The sequence below is a fragment of the Trachurus trachurus genome, assembly GCF_905171665.1.
Source record: "Trachurus trachurus genome assembly, chromosome: 4".
In the NCBI taxonomy this organism is placed as follows: domain Eukaryota; kingdom Metazoa; phylum Chordata; class Actinopteri; order Carangiformes; family Carangidae; genus Trachurus; species Trachurus trachurus.
This window is the reverse complement of record NC_139898.1, coordinates 26,229,847-26,255,642: the sequence shown is the minus strand read 5'-3', so window position 1 is coordinate 26,255,642 and position 25,796 is coordinate 26,229,847. Positions and strand designations below refer to the sequence as shown.

The following is a 25,796-nucleotide window of genomic DNA, read 5'->3' as shown; positions in this document are numbered from 1 at the left end:
GAGAAGGTCGGTCGATGATTGTTTGCGGTGCCGATCGGTAGCCTACGTCTGTGGGGCGTTCAAGGACCTCGGCAGTGTGGGAATTCACATGCACGGCATATTATCAACAATCTAGCCTAAAGGAATCATGCACAGAGGGACGACCTTTTGTACAGAAACATTAATTTAACAGACAGGTGAAGTAGGCTACCTTGTGTCCTGGCATGTTTTGATAGCTTCCTGCTATCTTCCTCAGAAATGTCATGTGATCCATCAGTGGAATAGGATACGCTTCAATAAATGACCTGACAATAAATCACCTATGGATCATATCACATCAACAGCATTGTTTGTTAAGAAAGTTTTAATTGGACATTTAATGTACATTGGATGTGCAAACATGCTTGATTGTCTTTACCTGAGTCAGTCTCAACAGGAGCCAGTCCACAACCCAGTGGTTCTTCAGGGTCAATGCTGCTGACTACAGATGGTTAGACAGAGACAGGCAGACAGACTGTAAACAAAGGAAAACCTTTGGGAAAACTCATTCCCATGTAACATTAAACAGGTCAGTAGTCATGGAAGCATGACGCTCTGTCAGTGGTGTGGTGTTTGGATCAGAGTGAAAACAAACATACTGAAAAATGAAACCATGTATCACCAGTAAGTGTGAAAACACACTCACCAGTAAGTGTGAAAACACTGTGGCATATAGATATAGATATAGCCTATATATATAACATATCTAATTTTACAATATTTCAGTAGCCAGTAATGGGCTCAGTTAGGCCTGTAGGTTATGGGGTCAAGTAAAACATTTCATGTAGATTTTTATTTTTATTTTTGCATTGTTGGAATGTCAGTGCTTAATAAATATGTTTTTAATAATTTTGTAACTGTGTATTCTTTGAAGTACGAATATTAATTTATGAAATTGCAATGCCTTTATTTTAGTGAGGTAAATACACAGTCATAGCCATAAACGCAACATACTAAAAATTGGCATAATAATTTCTTTCAGTGTTTTGGTTTTTGGTTTTTGGCCTCGGTTATTTTCAGTTCTCGGTTTCTTTACTTAACCACCAACTTTTGAAATAATATGAGTTAAGTTTGTGTTGAAAGTTTCTGATTTAAAGAGTTGCTAGTTCAACTTTTTGAGGCTGCACTTTGTGGTGCCATTTGAATTGTACAATTGTGGACTTGTTTCTTGTCCATCCCATATCAATAAGACAAAACTGCAAAAATGCATTACAATTAAATAGCAGCACAAACTACATCTCCATATGACCATAAACTTGAATCAGCAAGTATTAAATACTGAACATTATAACTATCATGAATCTGAAGGAATATTATGTTAAAACTACTTTGGTTTTACTTGGTGTAGGTTTTCAGACATGGAAGTAAAAATAACTTTCACTTCCCTTTTTTCACATGGGTCTATGTGTTATATAGCTGGTGTATGTGTGTGCAGAGACCGCTGCGACCGTGACAGACAGTTCTCAGCCTGCGGTTAGTTTGTGGAGGAAACTCAGTGACAGATCAGCTCAGTGCAGCAGGGGAGATCAGTGTTCCTAAACCTTGGCCCCCAGCAGCATGGCCTGTGGTTTCTCACCATGCTCACTAGAAAGGAGGTCAAAAACAACAACAACAACAAAACACAACAAAGTAATCATTGCCCAAAGCCATGTCATCAGTGTAAACTTATCAACTTGTGTTGATGAGTCCAGTCATCACACAAACGCTTTATTCAAGGAACCAATTAATTAGGACATACTGTACATTCTTATGTGGTGGATACATACCATACATTGCGTTACGTTGCATAGTGATAAAGGTAAACTATAAAGGCGATAGCTGGAAGAGAGGCTGCAGTGCATCATCAGCCCTTTTATTAGTAGCATTTTCCAGAGAACTGCTCATGTGGTTGAGCTTTGAATGCAACACACCGAGCATCTATTTTGGTTGCAGTTATATTAGTCTGTAACTCTGACTAGGTTCATATAGGAGTGAGTTGATTCACCCACGTGGTCTTAAAAAAAAAAGAGACAAACTATACATTAGTAGTTACATTCACATGGCAGTGATAGGCAAAACACTAAAAGACACAGATTGCATGATTGAGGCTGTTTTTTAAGTGCTACATTGAATGTCTTTCCTCCAATTCTAGCAGTCTGAGAATCTGAATGTTTGTGATCCACACTGTGCCTTTTAATTTCATCCTCAGGAAAAGATTTCCTTCACCATTTAGTGTAATGGAAAGGAAATAAAGTCCAGCGTTGACACCCCACAGACCCTGTGGTGTTATAGCAAGTCACATAGCTCCTTAATTGCCACTTCCCCTCAACTCTCAGAATAAAGGCTCCAGCATTGTAACCTTTGTTAAAAAGCAAGAGTTACAATGTTGTGTCTTTTTCTCTGGGAACGGTTTGTTATGGCGAGGGGTCAGCATTTCCCAAAAAGATTCGTCAGCACTCGCATCTCTCCATCCAAGCCCAGCGATACTCCACATCTCCAAATCACTTGTGATATCACCGCACTCCACAGTGTCCTTTCACAGTCCTACATCTATAGCTGGGTGGTTCTGTAAGAGCGCCGTGTCCTCCTGTCTCGACGTTGAGCGGCAGGGAGGTGGCAGTAACGTGGCGACCATCCTCGGGGCTTCCTCTTGGGGCTACGTGACATGCTAGGGTCTGGGGGGGCTGGTAGTCAGGCCTCCTCAGCTGTGGCGTCGATCCCAGCGTAGGTGAAGTTCTCAAAGAGAGCCATATTCACATAAGCCTGGAGGATGGAGATTAACAAAAATTTAGGGGGATGTACGTATTTTTGGTATCGTATTGCTTAATCTGTGTCTCGGGGCTGGGACCGTTTTCATCACGTCATAGGCCCCGTCCACACATAAACGCAAACGGCCAAAAACGGATACTTTTCTATGCTTCTGGGTCTACTGTATCATCCACACCTTGGTCCTTAAAAACGAATATTTTCAAAAACGCCTTCTGGGCAGTCGACTGGCATGCAGGTTGGCAGAGCTGATTATTATTATTTATAATTCTTATCACATGATATGCGGTGCGCTTGCTACACGTGTGTCGCACCTATGCTGTCGCTTTGCGCGCTTGTCGCACATTTACATTGAAAGTAATGGATTTGTGTGCACAGCATAGACAGCATAGTACACTTTGGTGCTTGTATGCTAGGCTATGATAGGTTACTGCGTTTTTAAAAGGTAAAATGCACAGCGTTTTTTATTACGCTTACATATGAACAGAGATTTTTTTCGAATGTGTTGGTGTGGATGTGAATTCTTTTTCAACTCAGTTTGCAAAAATACCTGAGCACGTGTGGACTAGGCCTTATTGTAACATGAGGAGACAAAGATACCAACAAACTGGTGCCAAAATGGCTGCAAACCAGGTAAACGTCTTGGAAAAATGGCAACAGCAGGACATTTCCCTGTAATTCTCTGCCTGCCAGCAGGGTATGAATGCAGCATTACCTTCCTGGCCTCCTGCATCCTGTTGAGCTGGACTGAGATTTGTGAGAATGGGGGTCTCTCATAAGGCCGATCCCTCCAGCACTGCTTCATCAGCTCATAGCTGGGTAGAGAGAAAGAAAGAGAGAGAAAGACAGACATTCATGAATGTGGGCAAACAGAGGAACTTTAAAAAAAAAAGAGGCTAAGCTAACCATTAGCTTCTGAACACTTACACTTCATCATCACAGTTTTTGGGTTTCTCCATCCTGAATCCTTGTGGCAGCTTTTCATAAAGCTCAGCACATGTCATCCCACAATATGGTGTGCCACCTGAGATCCACACACACACACACACACAAATGAGAAGACGAGAAAAACACATTTTATGATATACTGATTATGATTATGATTGTGGGCAAGGCAGTGATAAGGATCATAAGTATCATGTTATCATCGTTCCAAAAACAGGAAAACACAACATCATGTAGATATAATCTCAAAACCTGCAACCTGAGATCGTAACAGTCAGACTTGTTTACCAAACACTGCAATGAAGCAACAAGACACTGAGCATTTGCTAATCGAGGCTATGAGATCTGTAAACCTTTTTTTTTTTAGCTGAAAGTCACTGGGTCCATTTCACATTGTGTGCTTGCTTACCTAAGCTTACGATTTCCCAGAGGAGAACACCGAAAGACCACCTGGGAGAGGAGATACAAGGATGGGACAGAAATGTCAGTAAACCTTTGTGTGTTTGTGTTTTGTTTTGCTTTTTATTCATACCCCTGATGGTATCATGATGAGACAGAAGGCATTGGGCTACTTTGCTCATTGTATATATCCTCATAGTGTCTTTCCTTTTCTTACTTCATTTACTTCATTTAACAATGTCAGGTGCTGTATGCCCATTTTGTATGTAGTTTTCTTCTATTTTTTTTATATATATAAAAAAGAAAAGATAAAAAAAAGTGAAAATAAAATATTCAAAAAAGAAACGTCAGTAAACCAAGTAGAACATGTATAGAAAAAGGAATGAAATCTAAGAATTTCATAAAAAAATAGAGTGAATTCTTAAGGGACTTTTTTGTAGATCATTGGTATTAATAAAACCTATTACGAAGCAAAAGCTGCTGTTGCATGCAAAATGTCCCGATTGCCGTGATTTTACACTGCATTGCATAGGAAAAACTCACAAGTTCATTTGAATATGCAAATGTTTAAGTTAGATTTGTAATGGTTTAAATGTATTCTGCACATTTGCTGAGAACCTGTTGGGGAACCACGGTGTGTCTCAACATCATAAAACCTCAACATCTTTCCTGCAGACTGATTAGAGACTTCAAGAGAAACACCACCAATTTTGCACGTCACAGTACTGTGTGGTAGATAATCAGATGTGGTGGAGCAGACTTGCGCTGTTTGTGCCACCTGCCCGGCCCCTTGGTCCTGTTGTTTTAAGTCTTAAGTCTCTTCCGTGCACTGCCTTTCACCCCCATGACTCACACCTCGTGCTCTCGTCTTGCCTTCACACTTTTATTTTATTATTTTTATTACTATTCACAAATCTCCCTGACCCCACAGACAGCCTTCACACTTCTTCCGTTAGCTAACCCACGCTCTCCGCTGTGTATAAATAGGCTCCAGTTGACAGACCAACGTCTCAGTCTGTCTGCTTCGTTTGTACCCAAGGCTTCCTGGTTGTGCTTATCAGTTACACAGCACACTATTATCACTTCTCCAGTGACAGAGGGATGATTTGTTGTTTTCTATGGCAAGGAGCTTTGTTTTGCATGTAATAGAAACTCAACTAGGAGGTGGAATACTTATAATGAGGTTCCTGTAAAGCTATGGTAGAAATGAGTGCAGAAAAAAATCTGTTCTTGATTAGAAACTGCTGATTATCAGGGCGCAGTACACATCTACTTCAGGAAGTATTCATTAACCACTTAACCACTGTTTTCAACATCTGCCATGTTGTCTGCCATGCTACTCACTTCTCTAATAAAGCTCAGAAAAAAGTCTATTTGTTGATTCAACAGTTTCAGATTCACAGTGATTTACGTACACGGACCTGTCACAAAACTCCCCTGACTGTTATTTGCCGTGAGAGCAACAGGTGCAAGTTAGTTTTACGTAACAGGTGACTCTAACTCACACATCACTCTTGGACGTATATACGCTGTAGTTCAGGGATTCGATGGCCATCCAGCGCACAGGCAGCCTCCCCTGAAAGCCAAACAAAAATGTTAAACCTTCTGCCACATGAAAGACAAACAACATAAAAAAAAAACACAATTAAAATATATATATATATATATATATATAAAGTCTGTATTACAGAATAGCACATTGTTGTGATGCCATATGCTGATGATTGAGCCCCTATCAACACTGCATATCCCTGGTCTACATTGCTGTGCCACCATAATACACTACAGTGCCCTCTACAGCTGATTTGTTGTCAGAACTAGATGCAAGCTAAACATTTTGGACTATTTCATTGCATCTCATTCAATTTGGAGTCCGAAAAATAGATAGATAGATGTGACACTGCGGTGTCACAAATGTACATTCTAATCCAAACCAATCCATTTTATTTATAAAGCACAATTTTAAATAAACACAAAGGTTTCCAAAATACTGTACCATAAAAACCATAAAACAAAATACTAAAGATAAAAGACACAATAAAACATAATAAACAAATAGACTGTCCACCCCAGATAAAGTTGCACATAAAATCAACAACCAACGTAGTGTGAAAAGCCATAGAAAAGAGGTGAAATTAGACACTAAGGAGGCCTGTGCAGCAGCGGTTCATTCCACAATTTTGGAGCTGCAACAGAAAACGCTCTGTCCCCTCTGAGCTTCCTCCTAGTTTTGGGAACCCTCAGGAGCAGCTGGTCCTGATACTCATGATGTGCATCAATCATCCCTTCACCATTTCTTACTGTTTGGCTGGTTTCACTTTTAGTCGATGTCTTCAATACGTTTTAACCAAGACAACCAGCACCTCACAAAATCTATGGGGCGCTGGTTGAATCGGTCCGTGACCTCACCACTCACCATCGTCTTCTTCACGTAAACCTCCTCGCCGCGGGAGAGGCCAAAGTCTGCGATCTTTGCCACGAGGTTGTCCCCTACGAGAACGTTCCTGGCTGCCAAGTCCCTGTGGATGAACTGAAGCCGACAGAGTGAAGAGGAGGAGGTCGTTATTAAATGTCCATCTTAATGGACAAAAGATATGAGCAAGCTTTTAATATGATTATACATGTATGATTGGGTAATGTAACACAAGCACATAATGCAGTTATGTCCTGATAATGCAACACAGGCCTAATAATGGCATACAGTAGCACAATCTTAAAAATCCTCATTTGAATTACTAAACTTTTAAAACCTCAGTTCGACATGTTCAAAATACTATTATGAGTGTATTTCTTATGAAGTAAGCAGGATAGTTCATGTAATACATAAATTACATACGAAAGTGCATAATTCATTTTATTACATTACTACACTTCTGCCCCATTAGAAGGTCCTTTATAAATACATTTTTAGAAGTTACTGTTTGATAACGTTGTCAATTTAAGCTTCAGCTGTCATAGCGGAAGCAGATGTTATGAAAAACTTAAAAACAGAGATAAGAACATTGCACACACACACACACACTCTTTCTCCTCCTACCTGTTTGTCACTAAGGTAATGCATCCCAGTGGCCACGTCTACAGAGAACTGCAGCAGCTGTTGCGAGGTGAGGGTGGAGGCGGTGCCATGCTCTTTGGCAAAGGCAGGGTCCGTCTCCAGCACTCGACTCTTCCTCAGAAAGTCGAGGAGGTTACCGTAGGGAGCATATTCGATGGCGATGTACAGGTAACCTAGAGACAGAGACAATCATCATCATCATTTAAAAAAAGAAAAGAAAAAAGTAATGGCTCTTCTTTCTCATAAATATTCTATCTTGTGTCCGCCCAAGCTGTTAGCAGTTCAGCCCAGCCATCACAATGGGAATGTCTTCTTCCTCAAGGACCTTGGCTGCCCTTTCTGCATTGGCCCGGGAGGAGACCCTGTTACACCTGTTAAGAGGCTTGGCCCTTTAACAGTTCTGACTTGATGCTGACCAGACCTTTCATGAAATCCTCCCAGTGCTCAAACAGATGGCTGAGGCTTTGTTAATAGACGGGCCAGAGTTCCTACAGGTCATGAGACAGTTGTGCTTGTTGGAGGGTTTTCATGTTGATTTCACCAGAGTCCTGACACAGTTAGTTATAGTATTGTATGTGGGAGGAAAGAATAACAGGGAAATGGACGGGACTGGTCAAACGGAACTGGGACCTCATACAAATGATGTCCTTTTAGAGTTACAAGAGGTTATGTCAATCAGGACATGATGTGTTTCCTGCAGTTAACATTTCCCAAAATCATTTCTTAGCTCAATGTCTTTCCAGGTATAATAGCTAAACCTAGAGTGATACTGTATATGGATTTTATCACCTTACAAATCAGAAATACATTGTTTCGTGTGGCTTTTTTCTAACTACAGGAAGGAAAATGTCATGCAGATTAGCTGACCAAAGTCTAGAGAAGCAAAAGTTTCATGCTATGGTAGCTGAACGAAACTATGCAGCCTATTTTGTGTTTCAAATCTCTATCTCCCCAGTGACATTTGAGTATCTATCAAATATCTGCTGTGCTCATTTTCTTCTCCTGTCCCGAGGTTCCCCTGAACACACCTAATTCTTTCACAATGTTGATATCTAAAGGGTGAATAATGTTCCAGATCTCTGTAAGATGAGAAAGTGCACGAGAAGCAAACAAAACCGTATATCTCCATTTTTTGGACAGACGCTCAGTGGATCAAATGAATAAAAAAAACTGATATCAGGACGAAAAAAATGTAGAAAACTGCCAAATGCCAAAAACAGCAATTGAGTAACAGCTTGTATTACTACTTTTCTGTTGCAATAAAAGACTTTAACAGGTTGTCCCAGAGGGAAGAGCCCACGCAAAGAGACAGGCAGGACATGAGACCACATGCAGATTGTATTTAGTGCTCTCCTTCTTTATTTTCTTACCTTTTTCTGTTTTAACTTGCTTCCTTTCTTCCTCTATACTTCATTCCTTTCCCTCTTTAGCCCTCTCTCATTTCCTTGTTACTTCATCTCACTACCTGTTTGATATGTACATGAGCCACGCTATCTATGAAAGTGATAAACATGTGTCACTGTAAACACAAAAATGAATAAACAGCACTTATATATGTATAACTTAAATATGAAACCCCTATGAAGTAGATGTGGCCTAAATTGGTTGATCCAATACGATGCAAAAGAACTAAACAAAAAAATACCTAAGAAAACGTCTGTCTGCTATATATATGATTGTTCAAAAACTATGTTGATCACAAGCATTACAAGATGGTAAATTTACATTTTTGTGATGTCACATTGATCCAAAGACGTGAATGTTGAGTTGAACAGCAGATGTAAACACAGCAGCAGGGTGAAGGTCGTCAGAGTTGGGCGCTACTTAAGAGTGAGACCAATGGGGAGACACACTGAATTACTCAGGTGTTTGCTTTTCAAGGCTGATTTTGGTTTCGTAATGTCCTCGCTGATGTACTTTCCATACTGGACTTCCTCTCTCATATGGTATCAATCTTTGATCAAACACCAGCAATTCAATTATTCAGCGCAGAAGCCATCGGCCATGTAGCTGGAGGAAACCGATACTTCATGGTAAGAACTGGGGCCAAGGAAACCTTATACAAATACATAAATACATGCCACAGCAGTTTGGTTATGAGGAGGCAAACGGACAAATCAAACAAATGTGATAGTGTAAAATGCTTCTGGCAGACAAGGGATTGTTTAGATTGGACACATTCGGGGGATTTCCAGGTGCAGATGACAGAGAGTCAGATGGGATGGGGAGTATCTGCTTGGATCTCTAGTGTAGAAAGAATTTAACAAGCTACATACTGGGGAGTAATTAGCTGTACTGTATGAAGAGCCATTACACCAGGACCTGCTAAGGATATTGTCTGACATAGTAAGTGCTTTGTAAAACCAATACTAACATCTCACAAGATAAAACTATATTGAATTTCTACATTTCTCAAAATGTTTTTTTTTTTTCCATCCATCCATTGTTTAATGAAATATATTGTACTTATAAGACCTGGATATTAAACTCCAGCCTACACATAGCAGAGACTTAACCATCACTGTCAAAAAAAAAGCACTGCCCACCATAGTCATCAGTGAAAATGAAAAAAGTGAAAGCCGGTCAATATCCGTAACCACCACTAGGTGTCGCTGACTCACCTCTGTTCTCACAGGCTCCGATGAGGTTGATAATATTGGGATGCTGGCCTAGTTTACACAGCACCTCCAGCTCCCCTGCAAAGTCTCTGTGGTCATTCTCTGAAGCAAACTCTGTAGGAAAGATCAGCGCACACAGCAGCACTGTTAGACAAAGCAGCTTCGACTTTGAGATGAAAAGCTCCCGTCAGTCAGACAATGCACTGCTCTGGGATTATATTTGCTCTGTGTCAGTGTGTGTTTGCCCGTGACATTTACTGTACACACATCTGTGAAAGTTTTGTGAGCGAAGAATTACCTTTCAGCATCTTGATGGCTGCACTCATCTTGCTGCCATCCTTCTTGATCATGGCTTTGATCACCTGGTTTTAAAAAATAAAGTGTAAAAAAAAGTTGTTATCTTAAACATTTGATCCTGTTTGTAAAGAATGGTACCAACCACTGATTTCACATTTTCAAAAAGTACATTAAAAACAAATACCTGGCCGAAGTTGCCCTCTCCGATGACATCTTCAAACTTAATGTCCTCCCACTCGAGGATTGGGTAGGTGAGGGGCTCTGGGGTGGGTTTGGGCCTCCGTGTCAGGGTCAGAGTTCCTGAGTTGAACTGCAGAATAGTCTCCTCACCCTGGGGATAAAAACAAATACACATAATATTAAAGATGGATATTCAAAATAAAAGAAGTCATACTGTAGCTTTCTCTGGTAAAATGTTTAACTCTTACTGATCCAGACTGGTAGGTGAATGTGCGTCGACGGTTGAGCAGCGTCTTGCGGATGAAGAAAAGAGCCAGCAGGGCCAACAGGATGGTCACACAGGTGACGGTCACAGAGCCAACAACTGCCACCAACAGCTGGTAACTGTCCCCAGTAGGCCTCCTAGCCACACCCTGGGTGGTCGGGGTTAAACTCTGAGGGCCTTTATTTAAAAAAAAAAAAGAAAAAGAAAAATAGCAGAGGAGAAGAGATGGAATGAGGGGAGGGAAGGTGGGGGTGGGGTCCAAGAAGGAGAGAAGAAGAAGAAGTAGAGAGGTGAGGATGATTTTCAGACAGTGGAGATAAATAGACTGTTTGATGGGATTTATTATGATCATGAGTAAATCCCTGTCTCTTTGTGGGTGGTCCTGTCCAGCAGCACCTGGGAAAAGCACAACACTGACCTCAAGCACATTAGAGAAGAGATTTTCCACTGGGAGCTATTTTTAGGCTTGGAAGGAAAATAAATTGAACATCCAAGAAACCATGAAGAGCCTTTAATTTATGTCAGCATGGTGAACTACTTAATCATTCCTTTTGAAAAGATTTACCAATTCAATTTTACTGTACTGCGGCCCTAGCGTGCCAGCCCAGAGAGAAAAGGCTTATACCAAGATTTCCTCCAACTTTTCATATTTAATTTCCAAATATCTTATAAGTAGAAAGTTGTCCAAATGTTTCTGAACTCATTTTTTAAGAGCATGGTGGGAGCTCCAAATATGCAGCAAAGAAAGAATGAGCCTTCTTCAGTTTATAGCAAATCACTACCTGCTGTAGTATGTAATGCTGGATGAAGGTGGGTGAGTAGACAACAGTCTCCTACTCACCATCCCCTTGTGTCATGGCCTGAACAACCTTGCTCCACTCTCCCGGCACTTTGGAGAAAGCCCTCACTCTGAACTGATAGAGCGTGCTGCCGTTCAGTGCCGTCACATCTTTGGTGGTCTTGTTCCCATCGTCTGTGTCCACCCAGGGGTGAGGACTCCCATGGCCGACCGGCTGATACTCAATGATGTATTTAATGATGCCTCCATTGGGATCTTCGGGGGGCTGCCACCTCACCTGAATGGCTGACATGGAGAGGGGCAGGGCCTGGACGTTGCGTGGGGACGATGGGCCTGAGACACAAAGAGATTACTGTTGTTAGGGTTGTCTACAGAGATTATATTGCCTGATATTCTTCAAGAAAATTGGTGCTCCGATCAAAGTGGAAAGTTCTGGTTCTGGTTGGTTGAGCCCTGAATCGGTGCCCTGTAGTATTAAATATATGTATCTCTGTAAAATCTATGTGTATGTATGACTATGTGGGTGTATGTGTAGCGAGCACGCTTATGTGTATGTTTGTGCATGTAAGCACAAATACCCACTATTGTCAGTGAAGACGGGTTGCTGCTTTTTCACTTATTTTTATTGATTTAGATTTTTTCTGTTTGTATTTTGTGCTTTCTGTTTCTTTGTTTGTCTTATATACATATAATGTATATACTGTATATATATAGGGTATATAGGGTTAAAAAGAACCAGAATAAGATGGAGTTAGTTCAGTTGCTGATTTTTCTTTCTAATTAAACAGTTTTCTCAGTTAAAAAAAAAAAAAAAAAGACGGGAGGGTAAAATGTGAAAGAAATGAAATTTCACTCTGTAACCACTGCGTAGTGCTAAGACTTCACAGCACTGTTCTCACTTCTCTAAAGTTACACAGGGCTTCTCATCATCTCTGCACTTTTACACTGAGACTAAAAAGGGAAATGGTACCCTGAAAGTTCATGATGCTGTAAATTTCCAGTGGAAAGTGGAAAGTTCTAATATCAAAGACTAGGGTTTAAAAGCATTAACTCTGTTGGATATATATGCTTCTAACTCGTCGATCCCCTCTGACTAGACCTGATTATGTCTTGATAACTAACAGTCAGCTGCTTAACTTTTCCTCAATTCACACAAAGTTTGTGGGCGGAGAGAGAGAGTCACCAAGCAAGAGCCACACTCTTTTCCCCAGTGTTTGAAGAGAATCTAAGAAGCTCTTTAACTTGTTTGTTATTGAAAACTAACATGTTATGGTAAGCTTGTGAGTGACATTTAAAATGAGCATCCATTGCAACTTTTTCCTAACCATCAGCAGAAGTTTTAGTTACCCTGGCTCTTGATGTGGAAGTGGTAGGGCCTGGACATTGGCCCCTGGCTGTCACAGTTGACGAGTCGCACCACCACGCTGTAGTTTGTCTGGTACTCCAGGTTGTGGAACTTGGTGGAAAGCACATTGAGCAGGGTGGTCTTCTTGCGCAGTTTCTCATTGTAGGGCGGCGGCCCGTAGAGCTGCACTAAAAAGCCACTGGCTGTGCCGGCATTAACGCCGTTGTTGGCGGGCAGTCGCCAGCGTACAGTGACATTACGGCCTTCCACCGCCTTGCTGTCAATCTCAGGTTGAACTGTGGGCTCTGCAGTGACAGAGAACACACGGTGAGCTGAGGTGACCAACAGCTCCTTCTTTATCTCTCCTCAGTCAGTCATTTTTGTTTTATTTTATTCATTTCACCGCAAGCATAAAAAGCTGCCAGTGATTTGCTCACAGAAGGCACTCCATGTTAATGTAGGTAAACTAAGGGTGCTCTCCGCTCTGTGCCTGACCCTACCCACTGTGTGTTCTTGGCAAATGAATGTACACGCTTCTGCGCCCTACATGTGATTAAATGGATGACTATTGTGAATAAAGTCTTTCTTGAATTTGAATCCTTTGGCACTTCGAGTGAAACTTTTCATCTCTTGTTGTCTTTATCTTTAACTGTTCTATGTTCCTTTTCAAAATGACCGCAACGTCCTCGGTTCAGTTCCAGCGAACAGACCTTTGCTGCATGTCGTAGCCCCTGTCTCTTTCCCTCATGTTAGTTAGTGCTTGTGCAAGAGAACAGAACAATGTTCCCTTGTAACAAATACAATTTTTGTTCCTTTTTACACATGGACCTAATCACATATTGCCAAAGAGTTGAACAGAATAGTGCACTGTTACACTGCAAAACACACACATCTCTATTTATGTTTTTCCTTCATCATTCCTGCACTGCACTCACACTCTCTGATTTGCTCTCTCCCTCTGCACCACAAACATTGAGGAACAAAATCCCACTCACTGATGTCTGAAAACAGGTTGTTTGTGATTCCTGGACTCGAACTCACAGGCTCTTTATATTATTTTAGCCAAAGAGGTTGCCACAGATAATTTGAGTGGACTGGCATCTTTCTATATTTGCCTGAGACTTGGGTTACCAGGACAAATATCCACACTGGGGAAAAGACTGGCTCCTTTAGGCATGGGAAAGGCATGGGAAGTGATTTGAATTTACCGGTACTCTAACCAGGCGCAAGATTATTAAGATTGCTCAAGTCCTGTGGTCGCAATTATGGACAATTTGCTCCCAGGCAAGACTTTCCACATAAAAAATAGTAATGTACAATGTTTGTGTTTTCTCCTATGGTCTGGACAGCCCATTTGTCTGTGGGTCTTACCAGGACAATCTGTCTCCATGATGGCTTCTGGCCCTAGGGCTCCCTCTCCTCCTTCCCCAGGACGACTCAGCTGGACACGGACAAGGTAACGCGTCGAAGGCTCCAGGTTCATCAGCGTTATCGGCTCCCTGTCACTGTAGACTGGAACAAAGTGGATGTAGGGGCAGTTGAATACACAATCGATTAGTTAGGACTCCCTGTGAGATTTGTATAGCCTATGACAAATTCCCTTAAAACAAACATGTATAACATCTTTAAATGATGAATTGTATCAAAAACAGGTTGATCTCTGTGGGTTGTAATGAGTGCTCTTTGAGAAGATCGTTTTGTTTATGTAACCTGCGGTGTGTTGTAGAAGAAACATGGGTATGTTGTTTCTTACAAGTATGATTTATTCATTTTGCTCCATCCCTGCCAGCTTTTCCATTTAGAATTTGTTTTACAATGAATTTCAGCAATAACTTGTTGCACTGTAACTGTGGATAAGACATTTTAACCTTGGCTCATCTTACAGTGTGTTGAAATTGCTGTGATGACTGGTTGCTGCAATGTTTGCTTTTGCTGCTGCTGGGCAATGAAATAAAAGTCAAAAATAATCTTCTTGTGACGCTTCTCTCTGAGATTAAGGTTGACTGAATGGCCATTACTCTGCCTGCTGCTCACCTATGATGGAGGACCAAGAGACCACTTTCTCCACGGGCTTGTAGAGGAGCTTGGTGGAGACAATGGGGCCGTCTCCTCTGTGGGAGTCCACTGGCATAACGAGCAGCTGTTTACTCCTCCTTTCCAGCAGTTTGGGGGGAGATGTGGGAATGGGGGGATCTGAGAAGACATAGGGAAAAAGACTTCACTCACAATCGCCATAACAATAGCACCTTCTCCTTTCTGTATGTTATTACAGATCTTCTCAGACTGACCTTTAATTGTGAGGTTGAACTTGCGGGAGTCCTGGCCTCCTTTGGTGGACACCCTGCACTCCCACAATCCACTCTGCTGAGCACTCAGGCGATGGATCTCAAAGAGGGCTGTGCTTTTATTCGACTCTATGATGGTGTGTGAGGGCTGTGAGGAAAACATCACACATTTCCATTTCCATTTCCAGTTTCTGTATTTTTACTCACTTGTGTTTTCATGTTAGGAATGTCCTACACTTTCAGGAATTTCTTTGTTCCTAAGGGAAATGTTGGTGCATTTCTTAAATCAGATTATTTCTATTATTGAGGAAACAGCAGAAAAAGAATAACACAAAACTTGAACATTATGGCCAACACGTGGTCGGCTAACTTTTGCACTGTACAGTGATACGACCTTATCTGCTCAGGCCATTGTGTTGACTTCCTTAGAGCTGAACTCAAACTTGTAAACGCCATGTCAGACTTAAAGGCACAGTACAATTTAACGACAAATGCGCGTACACCCAGTCCGACCTTGTGTGAGATTTTTTATGTAGGCTATGCTACACTCACGTTCAGATTGATAAATGCAGATTCTTGCAGGAGATTTGGTGTACAGCCTTTTTTGGGGGAGTGTGCATGTTTGACAAATGAGGGCCAGTGTATATGGTGCTCCAGTCTGGAAATGTTTAGCTTAGCTTAGTATAGCATAAAGACTGTAAGCAGCTAGCCACTGTAGCCACTGTCCAAAGTTTTAAATTAATACACTTCTCATGAGTTTGCATTCACTTCGAGCTAAAAGTTGTTGAGCCACTGTTCACCAAAAAGGAAATTACATTACAATTTATAATTTTTACATTTCTAATGGAGCCAAGCTTGCTGTTTCCTTTCACTTCTGGCCTGTATGCTAAAGCAAAGTTAAACACCTTTGCTCTCCAGCCTCATAGATAATGCATCAATGTTAGATTTGTATTAGTTGTCTCAGGTAACTCATGGTGAGAAAAATAATAGCGTAGGCTACTTCCCAAAATGGAAAAATATTCCCATCCCCTCTTGCTGTGTGGCCGTGTTTTTTATCTCTGCCTGACAACCTCAACATTCACATTATCCAGCTTGTGTATCTTGTTTATTTTCATCCAGACTTACTGTAAGTTACAGTATCTTGGCAGGAGCGTTGTTAGAAACTACTGGTCCTCCTACCTTGAGCACAGTGCTGTCCAACTTTCGCAGCTCGATGCTGTTGTGACTGGGCAGCGGGTTTCCTGTGGCCGAGCAGTGGATCTTGGGGTTGGAGTTGAGATTCCACTCCAAATTAGTCGGCAGGTCCAGGATCTCGGGGGCTCGGTCTGATCAGGGGAAAGGTGCATGGGACAGACAGTAAGAAAAGAAAAGGAGGAGAAGGACGTGATGGCAAAGAGAGGTGTGATGGTAGAGAGATGACTTGTGCATGAAGAAGTAGGATTTACAGCTTGACCTTTTCAAATGCATTCACATTTTCAAACTTGTGCATGATACCGTCCATTATGAGGAAGAAGGTGGTAGTGCTGTATTTGAAAGTGCTAGTGATGAAGTGAAAGAATAAAGACGAGGACGGTATGGATAACGATGAATGTGATTGTGACACCTACCAGACTTCTCACAGTTCTGTCCTCTCCACCCTGTGGGACACTGGCATCCACTGAAACGGCTACAAGCGCCTCCATTCTGGCATTTACACCTCAGCCTGCAGTCTGGTCCATACATGTCATTATCACAGGCTAATGAGATGCAAAAAGGGTAAAAGTTAATATGACTTTAATTTTCTTTTTAAATCATAGACAAACAATGCTGATGGGGTGCTTACCCTTCTCACAACGACTGCCAAACCAGCCGCTGGCACACGAGCAGCCGTAAGGGTCTGGTAGGCAGAACCGAAGCCCCTTGCAGTTCAAGTTGGAGCCACATGACTCCTGGCAGTTTCGACCAAACATTCCTTCTCTGCAGGCTGCAAACCATCAGAGAAAGATAAATTCACAAATGTGTTTATTTAAATTCCTTGCATTTTGCAGGGTTATGCCTCAACCTGCCTAGCAAAACCCCACAGAGGACTGTGTAACCAGCCTGCCAATGTTTTAATCTGTAATCCCTTATGTCTGATTACGTTATTTGCATAAAGATTAGAAAATAAGCCCAGTTGGTAACGAACATACAGTCCATTGACAGTATGATGATGTCAGACTGAGATCTGTTGAATATGACCAAATCTGGCCAGTCCAGGCTATAATTTTCAAAGACTCATATTTATTTCAGACACAGCCAAAATATGGTGTACCTCACATAAGGTTTAAAGTAACATAAATAGGAACTGCTGACCACACCTACAAATCACTGCATCAAGATTGGTCCAACTGGGCCCATCTGGACCAATATATCACTGGGGGAAAAGCTGGGCTAACTTTACTCAGTGCCCTCATAGAAAACCATTCGGTCACTAATCAAATCCAGCGTAGATTCTTTTGACCTTTATTTGGTATTTTACTGAGTTGTTTACCCAGAATAAAATGTGGTTTAGTTACAAACTGCTTTTAAACTTACATCCACTATTTCTGTTGATACTATGTGAATCCTAATTACTTTCAGAGTGGTAAAGTGGGTTAAGATAACCCCATTGTTCATAGGTGCCTCAATGCCCCAAATTGTGTCAGTTTTTACCCAGTTGTATTAGTGTGCAATGAAACTGTGCCCTTGTGCATGTTTTTTTGGTTTTTGGTGGAAGCCTTGTTCAAAATGTCTATGAAATCGCTTATCCTGAAAAATAAGCAAACTTTGTGCTGTGCAGGAGAATTGGGGTGGGAATGCTGATTAAATGTGAATGAGGAGTAGCCTACTTGGCTTATCAAACATAATACCCAATATATATGTCAGAAACTAAGATATTAGTCATGGACATTTGCACATATGAACTGTCAGCGAATGTGTCACAAAGAAAGGTCCATGGTGCAGAATCTAATTTGATCACTTACCACCGCCTCTAAAGCAGCAGTACCTCTAAAGCTCTGCCCAATCCCAGTTCAGAAAAAATCAGATTTCTTTCTATTCAAAACTCACAACTGATATATCTCTCTGTCTTTTTACAGTTTATATTTTCCCAAAGATTTATAATCCCTGATGTTTCTTCTGATGATAACATGAAGCTGGCGTTTAGGATTTGGTGTAAAATATCTTGACAACTATAAAATGGATTACCCATGAAATTCTCTCCAGACAGCCCTGACTTACATACAGTTTTAAGTACAACCTCGCAGAGCTGTTAGCATGGCCGGAGATTCTTGTTCGGTGCAGTTGATGTGTAGGAGGCATTTCTAGTGTGAGGAGGGTAGATATGTACATTATGGTAGAGGAGTATCTGCACCCCTCATGTGGGAGTATATTTACTCTGTGTGAAAAACTGTGCAAACTGTGAGCATATTGATGCAATTAACATTTTAACTTTCTGTCCAAGATATTTTATTCAGCAGCTGCCACTTGAGGATAATGACAGAAATCTGACTTGAGCTGTATTGAGCACATACAAACCTGTTTCACAGCGAGTTCCCATGAATCCTGGAGGGCAGACACAGTCTCCGTCCGCATCGTGACACTCTCCTCCATTGAGACACTCAGGACAGTCCTCATTGCAGTTTGGGCCCCACTTCTGACTGGGACAGTCTGAGACAGAGAGACAGGGGTTTCTTTCCTGAGAGCAGCTTAATACAGTGCAATTCAGATGTGTTTTGTCTTCCGTGTATTTGTATTGGATTTTGCATAGTTTTTCAAGCACAGTGTCGCAGGATTCATTAAACAAAATTTGCACTAAAAAGGACATGAAATCATCATGGTGGATGAAAACCACTGCATCTGGTGGAAGAAGAGAGCATGGGAAAACCAACAGAGCAGGTGGAGGGTGGAGATTTTGTTGATACTGCTGTTGTTGTGTCTTCATAATTCTAATGTACAGGAAATGAAACTAACACATGATGTCTGAACTGTCAAAAACCTTACCAAAAAAAGTGCAGATGTAAACCATGGTGATTTCACAGTTATTAAATGTCATGGTCAATGTTTTAATCCTCTGTCTGTGTTGTGTCTCTTGTTGCATGTCCAACATGTGTGTTTTACATTAACATCTCTGTATTTCCTCTTCCTGCAACATAAGATGCCCTATCTTGCACTCAAGGACATTTACTAATTTGTGTCCAAAGAAAATAATTTTTAAGTTCTCCACCCTGAATATACAACTTGCTGATTTCGGCAGTATTTTTATCCTTCCCTCGTAACCACTGATTAAGAAGAACATGGGTGGAGTTCACACAATTTGGATGGATAATGTCCACTATGGGGATAGATAGCGAATATTTCAAAATTTTGAGAAATGTCCTTACTTGCCTATTTAAATAAGAGGGGAATGATACTGCTCTCTTGTCTGTTAAATAGTAGGCGATGAATTGACAACCTGTGGTTCTACAGTGTGCTATTGCTTATGTAGGTAAAGTGACTTGTCAAATCCTATAGTCAAGATATAGTCAAGAACTAGTCTTTTCACTTTTTTTTAATTCATAAGTGACTAACCAGATGTTTCTATGGTGTCATGTCCTCCCTCTCGTATGCAGTCATTGAGATTTGTAGTGTATAAAGATAAGTTAAATGTCCTTTTCTCACTACAACCTTTTTCTTTTTAATGCTGGTGTTGTTTGCAATACTTTTGTATTTTTAAGAGTTATTTTCTTGGTGGAGAGACTGAATAACATCTGCACTTACACAACTGTTGTAAAAGCCTTAATATGATTTGGCCCTGAAAGTCAAATCTCAACAAACCTCTGACGATGAGCCTCATCCAGGCCCCATGGAGTGGGCTGTCCCCCACATAGCTGGCACTGTAGATGCCTTGATTGGCAAAAGCTGCATTCTCCACTGTCAGTACAGCAGTGTGATTGTTCATATCGTTCCAGTGAGTCATATAATAGTAGTTTCCTACAAGAAACACACACATAAAAAAAAGAATAATTATGGGGTAATTTCCAATGTGCTACAAAGTAGCCTCACATCATTATTTGTTCGATATCCTTCATTATTTTTAAACATATAACTATGCTCCTTTTTTTGTTGACAGACTCTTAACTGGATTTTAAATTGTAAGATATCTTACCGTTGTACTTCCAGGTCACATCTCTCTTCTGGGTGCTGTGTAGTTCCATGCTGAGGTTAACTGTCTCTCCTTTGTTAGCAGTCATAGTGAGGTGGGTTGGAATAAAATTTGCTGTAAGGCCCATAAAAACACAACGTTATCACTGCCGCACATTATCCATTGCATTAGAAAACTATAAAGATTAAGGCTGGAATAGGAAGTAATGTTAAGAAGACACCGGTTGCATGACATGTGAACACACCTCCAGCCATGTTGTTGATCATTGTGATCATCTTGAATGGGACAACTTCCTGCGAGGGCTTACAGTAGAAGATTCCAATACTGTCCAGGTCACGGAAATCTTTGACCTTCACTTCGTTGTTTCTGGGTTTGGTCACTTTAAAAATTGGCTGCTTGGGAAATCTGAGGATCTCGTTGTCTCTCTTGATCTCCAGCTCAACCTCAGGGCTTCGCTCTCCACTGATACAAGAGATAGTGAAGTGATTGCTGACACTGGCGTCTGCTGTGGAGATCATGATCAAGTCGATCACAGCATCTGAAAGACAGATCATTATTAGTGTCTTAATCTCTACCATGAGGCAATGGTTTTTTTTTTATGACCCTGCAACATCATAATCCCATTCATCCACTGCATTGTGAATATACTAAAGTATTTTTCGTCTTTAGGCAGAGAAATGAGCAAGCCATATATCTCAGGAGAAGACTCACAACCATGTCACTCTTTGATTTTTGACTTTGACTTACTCCACCACCCTTGATATAAAGTAGTTAGACATAATATCAGAAAACACCTCTCAGAGTGATGCAACATAACATAACAGCACCAGAAAACAAGCTTTAAGTTGAATCAACACCTCTCACTCAAAAGCAAACTGAACATTAGGACCCCCCCAAGCTCCACTACAGTAAGGTGCGCCTATGCAACTGAGTGTATATTATTCACTTGGCTTCACATCTGTCTCAGTGTCTCCATGAGGTGTTATCATGCTGCTCACTCCTCAGACATGGATACCCAACTCCACTGTTTCTCAAATATCTATAGTAAGTTTCAAATTAATCTTGTGTTTGATATTAAACTCAGCTCACACACAGTGTACAGCAGTGGTTTAGTCCACATGCTCCACTCTAAATATGTTAAAAGTGTCAAACGATGACAGAAAAGTCCTTCGTGACCCACAAGTTTCTGTCTCTACATCCGATCGAAATATGTCTACAATCATATATAGACCTATTGCCTATTTATTTCAAAAGTGACTCTTTAAATCACAGCATCTCTATACTGACACCTGAGAGAGTGATTGAGCCAACCATTGTTCATAATGTTGATTCAAATACAAAAAAAAAAAAAAAAAAAAAACCTCCAGGAATGTAGTTAGTTGAACAAAAGTGTCAAACTCAATAATGTCAGTTTCTCCCTCTCTCTGGTATTTAAGCCCCAGATCCACAGAACAATAGCAGGAAACATGGATGAGCTCCTTTTTTCCCCAAAGGACCATAGCTCTATACTCTGAGGGTCTTCACAGTTTAACAAATCACAACATAACTTCAACAAAACGTCAATTACGTAAACGACTACGACAGCGAAATGATGTAGAAGCTGTTATTTCATAAAATTCAATACAGTTATCAAAAATAAATGTCGATCACAATTGTGCCCCGTTTAACATCTCCTTAAACAGCCCTTTACATGAAGTTCCCTCTTACCTGATAAATGAATGAAGCACAATACAAACACCCACAAAATCCTCATGGTATATAAAATCCTCACTGGGGAGAAAGTTTTATCACAAAATCAAATGCCAGTCCGGATTCACGGGGAGATCGTTACATCCAAAACGGGTGACGCTGCGTCACGACGAGCGGTGCGCTTTTTTACGCATAACTCTAACGAATAATCCAAAACTCCGGTTCAGGTGTAAAATCTCTTCAGGTAACGACCACAGCGTGTTTTCTGTGTAGCTGTAAGGGAGCGTATCACTGTATCCTTCACTCTGAGCGTAAAGTTGGACTTGTGGTAAAGGCTGCGCTTTCTCTGGGTGGGAAAGGAAGGAAGAGCGTCACCAGACAGCGGAGGACTGCTGGCGCTCCAGACCTCCCCGATCCGCTTAATGTATTTATGAGTTTAAACTTTGTCTCTTTTTGTTTTTTTTCCAAAACAGAAGCGTCTCTGATGGCTCCCGGATTATATACAATTGATTGTGTTGTATCTAAAGAGTGTCTATTGTTACAGCTGTAATTTATAGTGTGGTGACCATTTTTGGTATTCTGTGGCATCATTATTTTTACTTACCTACAGAATATATCAACTACACTGTAAATAACTTTATTCTAATATTTCTTTAGTGCTCTTGAAAGGTCATTTCAGTTCTTTGTTATAGGAAACATATTGCACATTTTTTCATCTGGCAAAACATGAAGCACCAGGATCTTTGGGCCAAAGATTTCTCCAGCCTGCTGATAAGTAAATACAGCAGAGCTTAACATGCATGTGTTTGGCCAGGATCTAAACTCTGCATCCCCCCTCCATGTGTCTCTCAAAGCTGACATGGCAGTTCACTGCTGCAGCTGATTTTCTTGGTGGAGATACTGCAGGACACCAAATGCAGCAGCAGCAGCAGCTGGTATCATGTTTTGCCAAATGCAACAGCTTTGTTCTCTCTCTCACTTCAATGAGTTGGTTACAGTCCCTGCAGCTTTTATGGTCGACCCCCAACCCCCCGCCCCACGCTTTGCCTCACTGTAATAATCAGTCAGTTTCAGGAAATGATGAACAATATACTTGTTGTGTCTGTTCCATCATTTCTGCCCCAGTCCTGAAAAAGTGCTGCACTGTCCCACTTGGAAACATCCAGCTGAAGAGCCTGCACGCGCCTTTTCTCATTTTCTCCACAATACTGTCGAGCTGATTTTGATGTTTTCTTTACATTTCCTTGCAGCTTCGGACAATCAACTTGAAGTGACTCAACTTCTTATTGTTTGAGATTTCCTGTTTTCCATCTCAGGAGCTCACATGCTTTTCCTTTGCCTGAAAGGAATAGGTGACTGTGTGCTGATTCCTAAAAAAAACAAACCCCAAAAAACAAAGAATAACATAATTCCTTTTCATTTTTCTTTTAAATTTGTTGAGATACTTGAGTCCAGTCTGGATAAAAAGTTAATGCCCTTATATATTCCGTGATAAAATGGTGATTTAATCGCCAACTAAAAACCACAATCAGCTGTTCACACCATTATCCTCACTCAATTAACTGAGGTAAAAAAAAAAATAGAAAAGAAAATAAATCAAATCAAATTTGCAGTGGGTACACCCAGGTTGGAATTGTTTTGACTGCAAATCACTGTGTTGCTATTATGACTCTTGGCAAACAAAGGGGTCTTGGCGCCTTCGGTTGGCTCAGATCTGTATGATCCCTTTGACCTGTCAGTGTGGCCTGTGTAGCTCAGAAGCCAGAACAGCTTCTTTTAAAGGACCCTCTTATTTCCTCTACAAAAGCTTCAAAAACACCCAGCGAAAGGGCCTGAACTTCACAGCAAGAAGAATAATACCAAACTGTCACGTGAGCCGACTGCTAGCTGCAGCACGTGTCATTTCATAATATATAACACCATGAAACAAACTGCAATGTGATCAAACTGTTTCAGCACGCTGTTCAGAAATAAAACTGGGACAGTTTTCTGATAATTATTGCCGCTTTTGCAGATATGCACAGATTGTCTTTTTCTTTTTTGATTCTGGGGAAACAAATGAGGAGGAGAGCAAAAGGAAGAAGAGCAAAGATAGTAAAGTGCTGTGTGTTGCAGACACAGCTTGGTGGAGCCTCTATAGGAAGCCAAAAGGGAAAAGCACAGAGGCTGGGTCAACACAGTTGCTTCAGCCTCTGGCTGCATTAATACTGTCAGGAGCCAGAAAACAGGGATGAGTGCTTTTGTATGTGAATGTGTGTGTGCATGAACATTTGTCTACATGTGTGTTATTGCACAAGAGTGAGAGGGGAGTAACAGACTGTGGGCATGAATAGTGCAACTGTAGATTATGCACATGGTAAAATACTGCATGTGTGTGTGTGTGTGTGTGTGTGTGTGTGTGTGTGTGTGTGTGTGTGTGTGTGTGTGTGTGTGTGTGTGTGTGTGTGTGTGTGTGTGTGTATTTGTGTGTGTGTGTGTGTGTGTGTGTGTGTGTGTGTGTGTGTGTGTGTGTGTGTGTGTGTGTGTGTGTGTGTGTGTGTGTGTGTGTGTGTGTGTGTATTTGTGAAGGAAACTGTTGGGTGAATGTTCAGGGTGGAGGACAGTCTGTGCTCCTCAGACATTAGCCATTGTGTCCAAAACTCTTTGTTGTCCTGCAGTAATTACTATGAGCTGTTTGTTGTTGGAGCGGCGGCCGCTTGCTTTAAGACAGACACCGTCAGACAAAGATATTGTGTGGTGTGTCTGCTGGCCAACTTGGCCAGTATTGCTTCCCCAGATAACAGTGTAACAAACAATGACAGGTCTTTAATGCACTGCAGTGCAGCGATGGGCTGGACCACAAAGAGAGAGGATGGAGTGTTTCTTCAGTTTGAGGAGCAAAAACTGCTGTTCAGAGGTGTTTGTGTTGCACATTGTGTTCTGACGGCAATTCAGAAGCAATAACATGTTAGTCCAGCAATGTTTGATCGCTTCTGAATTATTGTCAGAACAATGTGCATGTGCTAAAAAATGCATGAGCTAATATAAAATTCACATTAATGCTACCTTGAATCCTGTGTGGCTGTGGATCGTGTATCTGTGTAAGGTACAGCTGTAACAATCACTAGACTTTCCATCTTCATGACCTCATTAATCAATTGAATTCCTCTCGTTTATCCTTGGCTGCAATGATTTATTCTCTGCTGCAGCTGTTTACATCACCACTCTCAAACCTCTTTTTTTTTTCAGACTCCATTCAGAAAAGTCATTGTGGTCAGCTAAAGGATCGTGGGGAAATGCCATCTAAATTGTGTTAAGCTGTAAATTTGTAGCAGACCAGCTCCTGGGCATGTTTTAGTGGTTTCTGACATTTTGTTGTGGTTGTAGCGGAGGAGGCGGTGATGGTGAGGCTGATGGGGGTGTCTGGAAGTGAGACCGACAAAAGAGGCGGGAGGTCTTGGAGACTTTGTGAGAAAGTTTGTATTAAATTCCCATTTCCCCTCATTGTGTGGCGAGCTGGCCCGGCTCCACACGCACTGATCCCGCTGGGCCCTGGGAGCCGAAGCAAGGGTGTCACTCACACCTCTGAAGGCTCGCTACATCAACCCCCCCTGCCCCCCGAATCTCTCCCCAAGCGCAGCCACAAACCCCTGACCTCTGTGCCAACTTACCCCACGCTGTTTGACAAAGGAACCTTTACCAAGCATCTTCCAGAGACTCCAGAGATAGTGTGTGAACTTTTCCTTCCAAGCATGATTACATTAGTGTTCGAGTGTGTGAGAAAAAACTGTTTTAAGCAGCACGATGAAAGACACAAAGACAAATTTGCAGATAGAGCATGTGTGGGAGAATTATTAACCGAACTGAAGGACCCCCCTCTCACAAAGTCGGATTTCCCCAAAGATAAAAAGCTATAAACCCCTGATAACACTCCAGCACTACGTCTATGTGTTTACACTCTCAAACGCTCTGCCTGTCAGTCGCGTTTTTCAAAAGCGAGGAGACTTTCAACACTATGTGATGACAAAACTGACAGG

The 25,796-nt window shown here is 41.4% G+C and overlaps 1 protein-coding gene across 2 annotated transcripts; it reads right to left on the bottom strand.

Moving 5' to 3' along the window:
- Positions 1-1,719: 1,719 nt before the first annotated feature.
- tie1 (tyrosine kinase with immunoglobulin-like and EGF-like domains 1) lies at positions 1,720-22,089 on the bottom strand. Of its 2 annotated transcripts, XM_083969811.1 has the most exons (24): positions 21,799-22,089; positions 20,336-20,629; positions 20,095-20,205; positions 19,764-19,919; positions 18,486-18,617; positions 16,774-16,914; positions 16,559-16,687; positions 16,131-16,276; positions 14,955-15,099; positions 14,701-14,859; positions 14,038-14,178; positions 12,669-12,971; positions 11,364-11,654; positions 10,506-10,699; positions 10,262-10,408; positions 10,079-10,142; positions 9,784-9,894; positions 7,145-7,335; positions 6,524-6,637; positions 5,613-5,683; positions 4,118-4,158; positions 3,691-3,787; positions 3,479-3,578; positions 1,720-2,760 (listed from the first exon to the last, which is right to left on the bottom strand). In XM_083969811.1, the coding sequence occupies exons 1-24, from the start codon at positions 21,842-21,844 to the stop codon at positions 2,689-2,691; spliced, it is 3,396 nt and encodes a 1,131-aa protein (XP_083825937.1). In that variant the 5' UTR covers positions 21,845-22,089; the 3' UTR covers positions 1,720-2,688. The 2 variants fall into 2 exon arrangements, with proteins under 2 accessions (XP_083825937.1, XP_083825938.1); XM_083969812.1 differs by lacking the exon at positions 12,669-12,971.
- Positions 22,090-25,796: the final 3,707 nt, after the last annotated feature.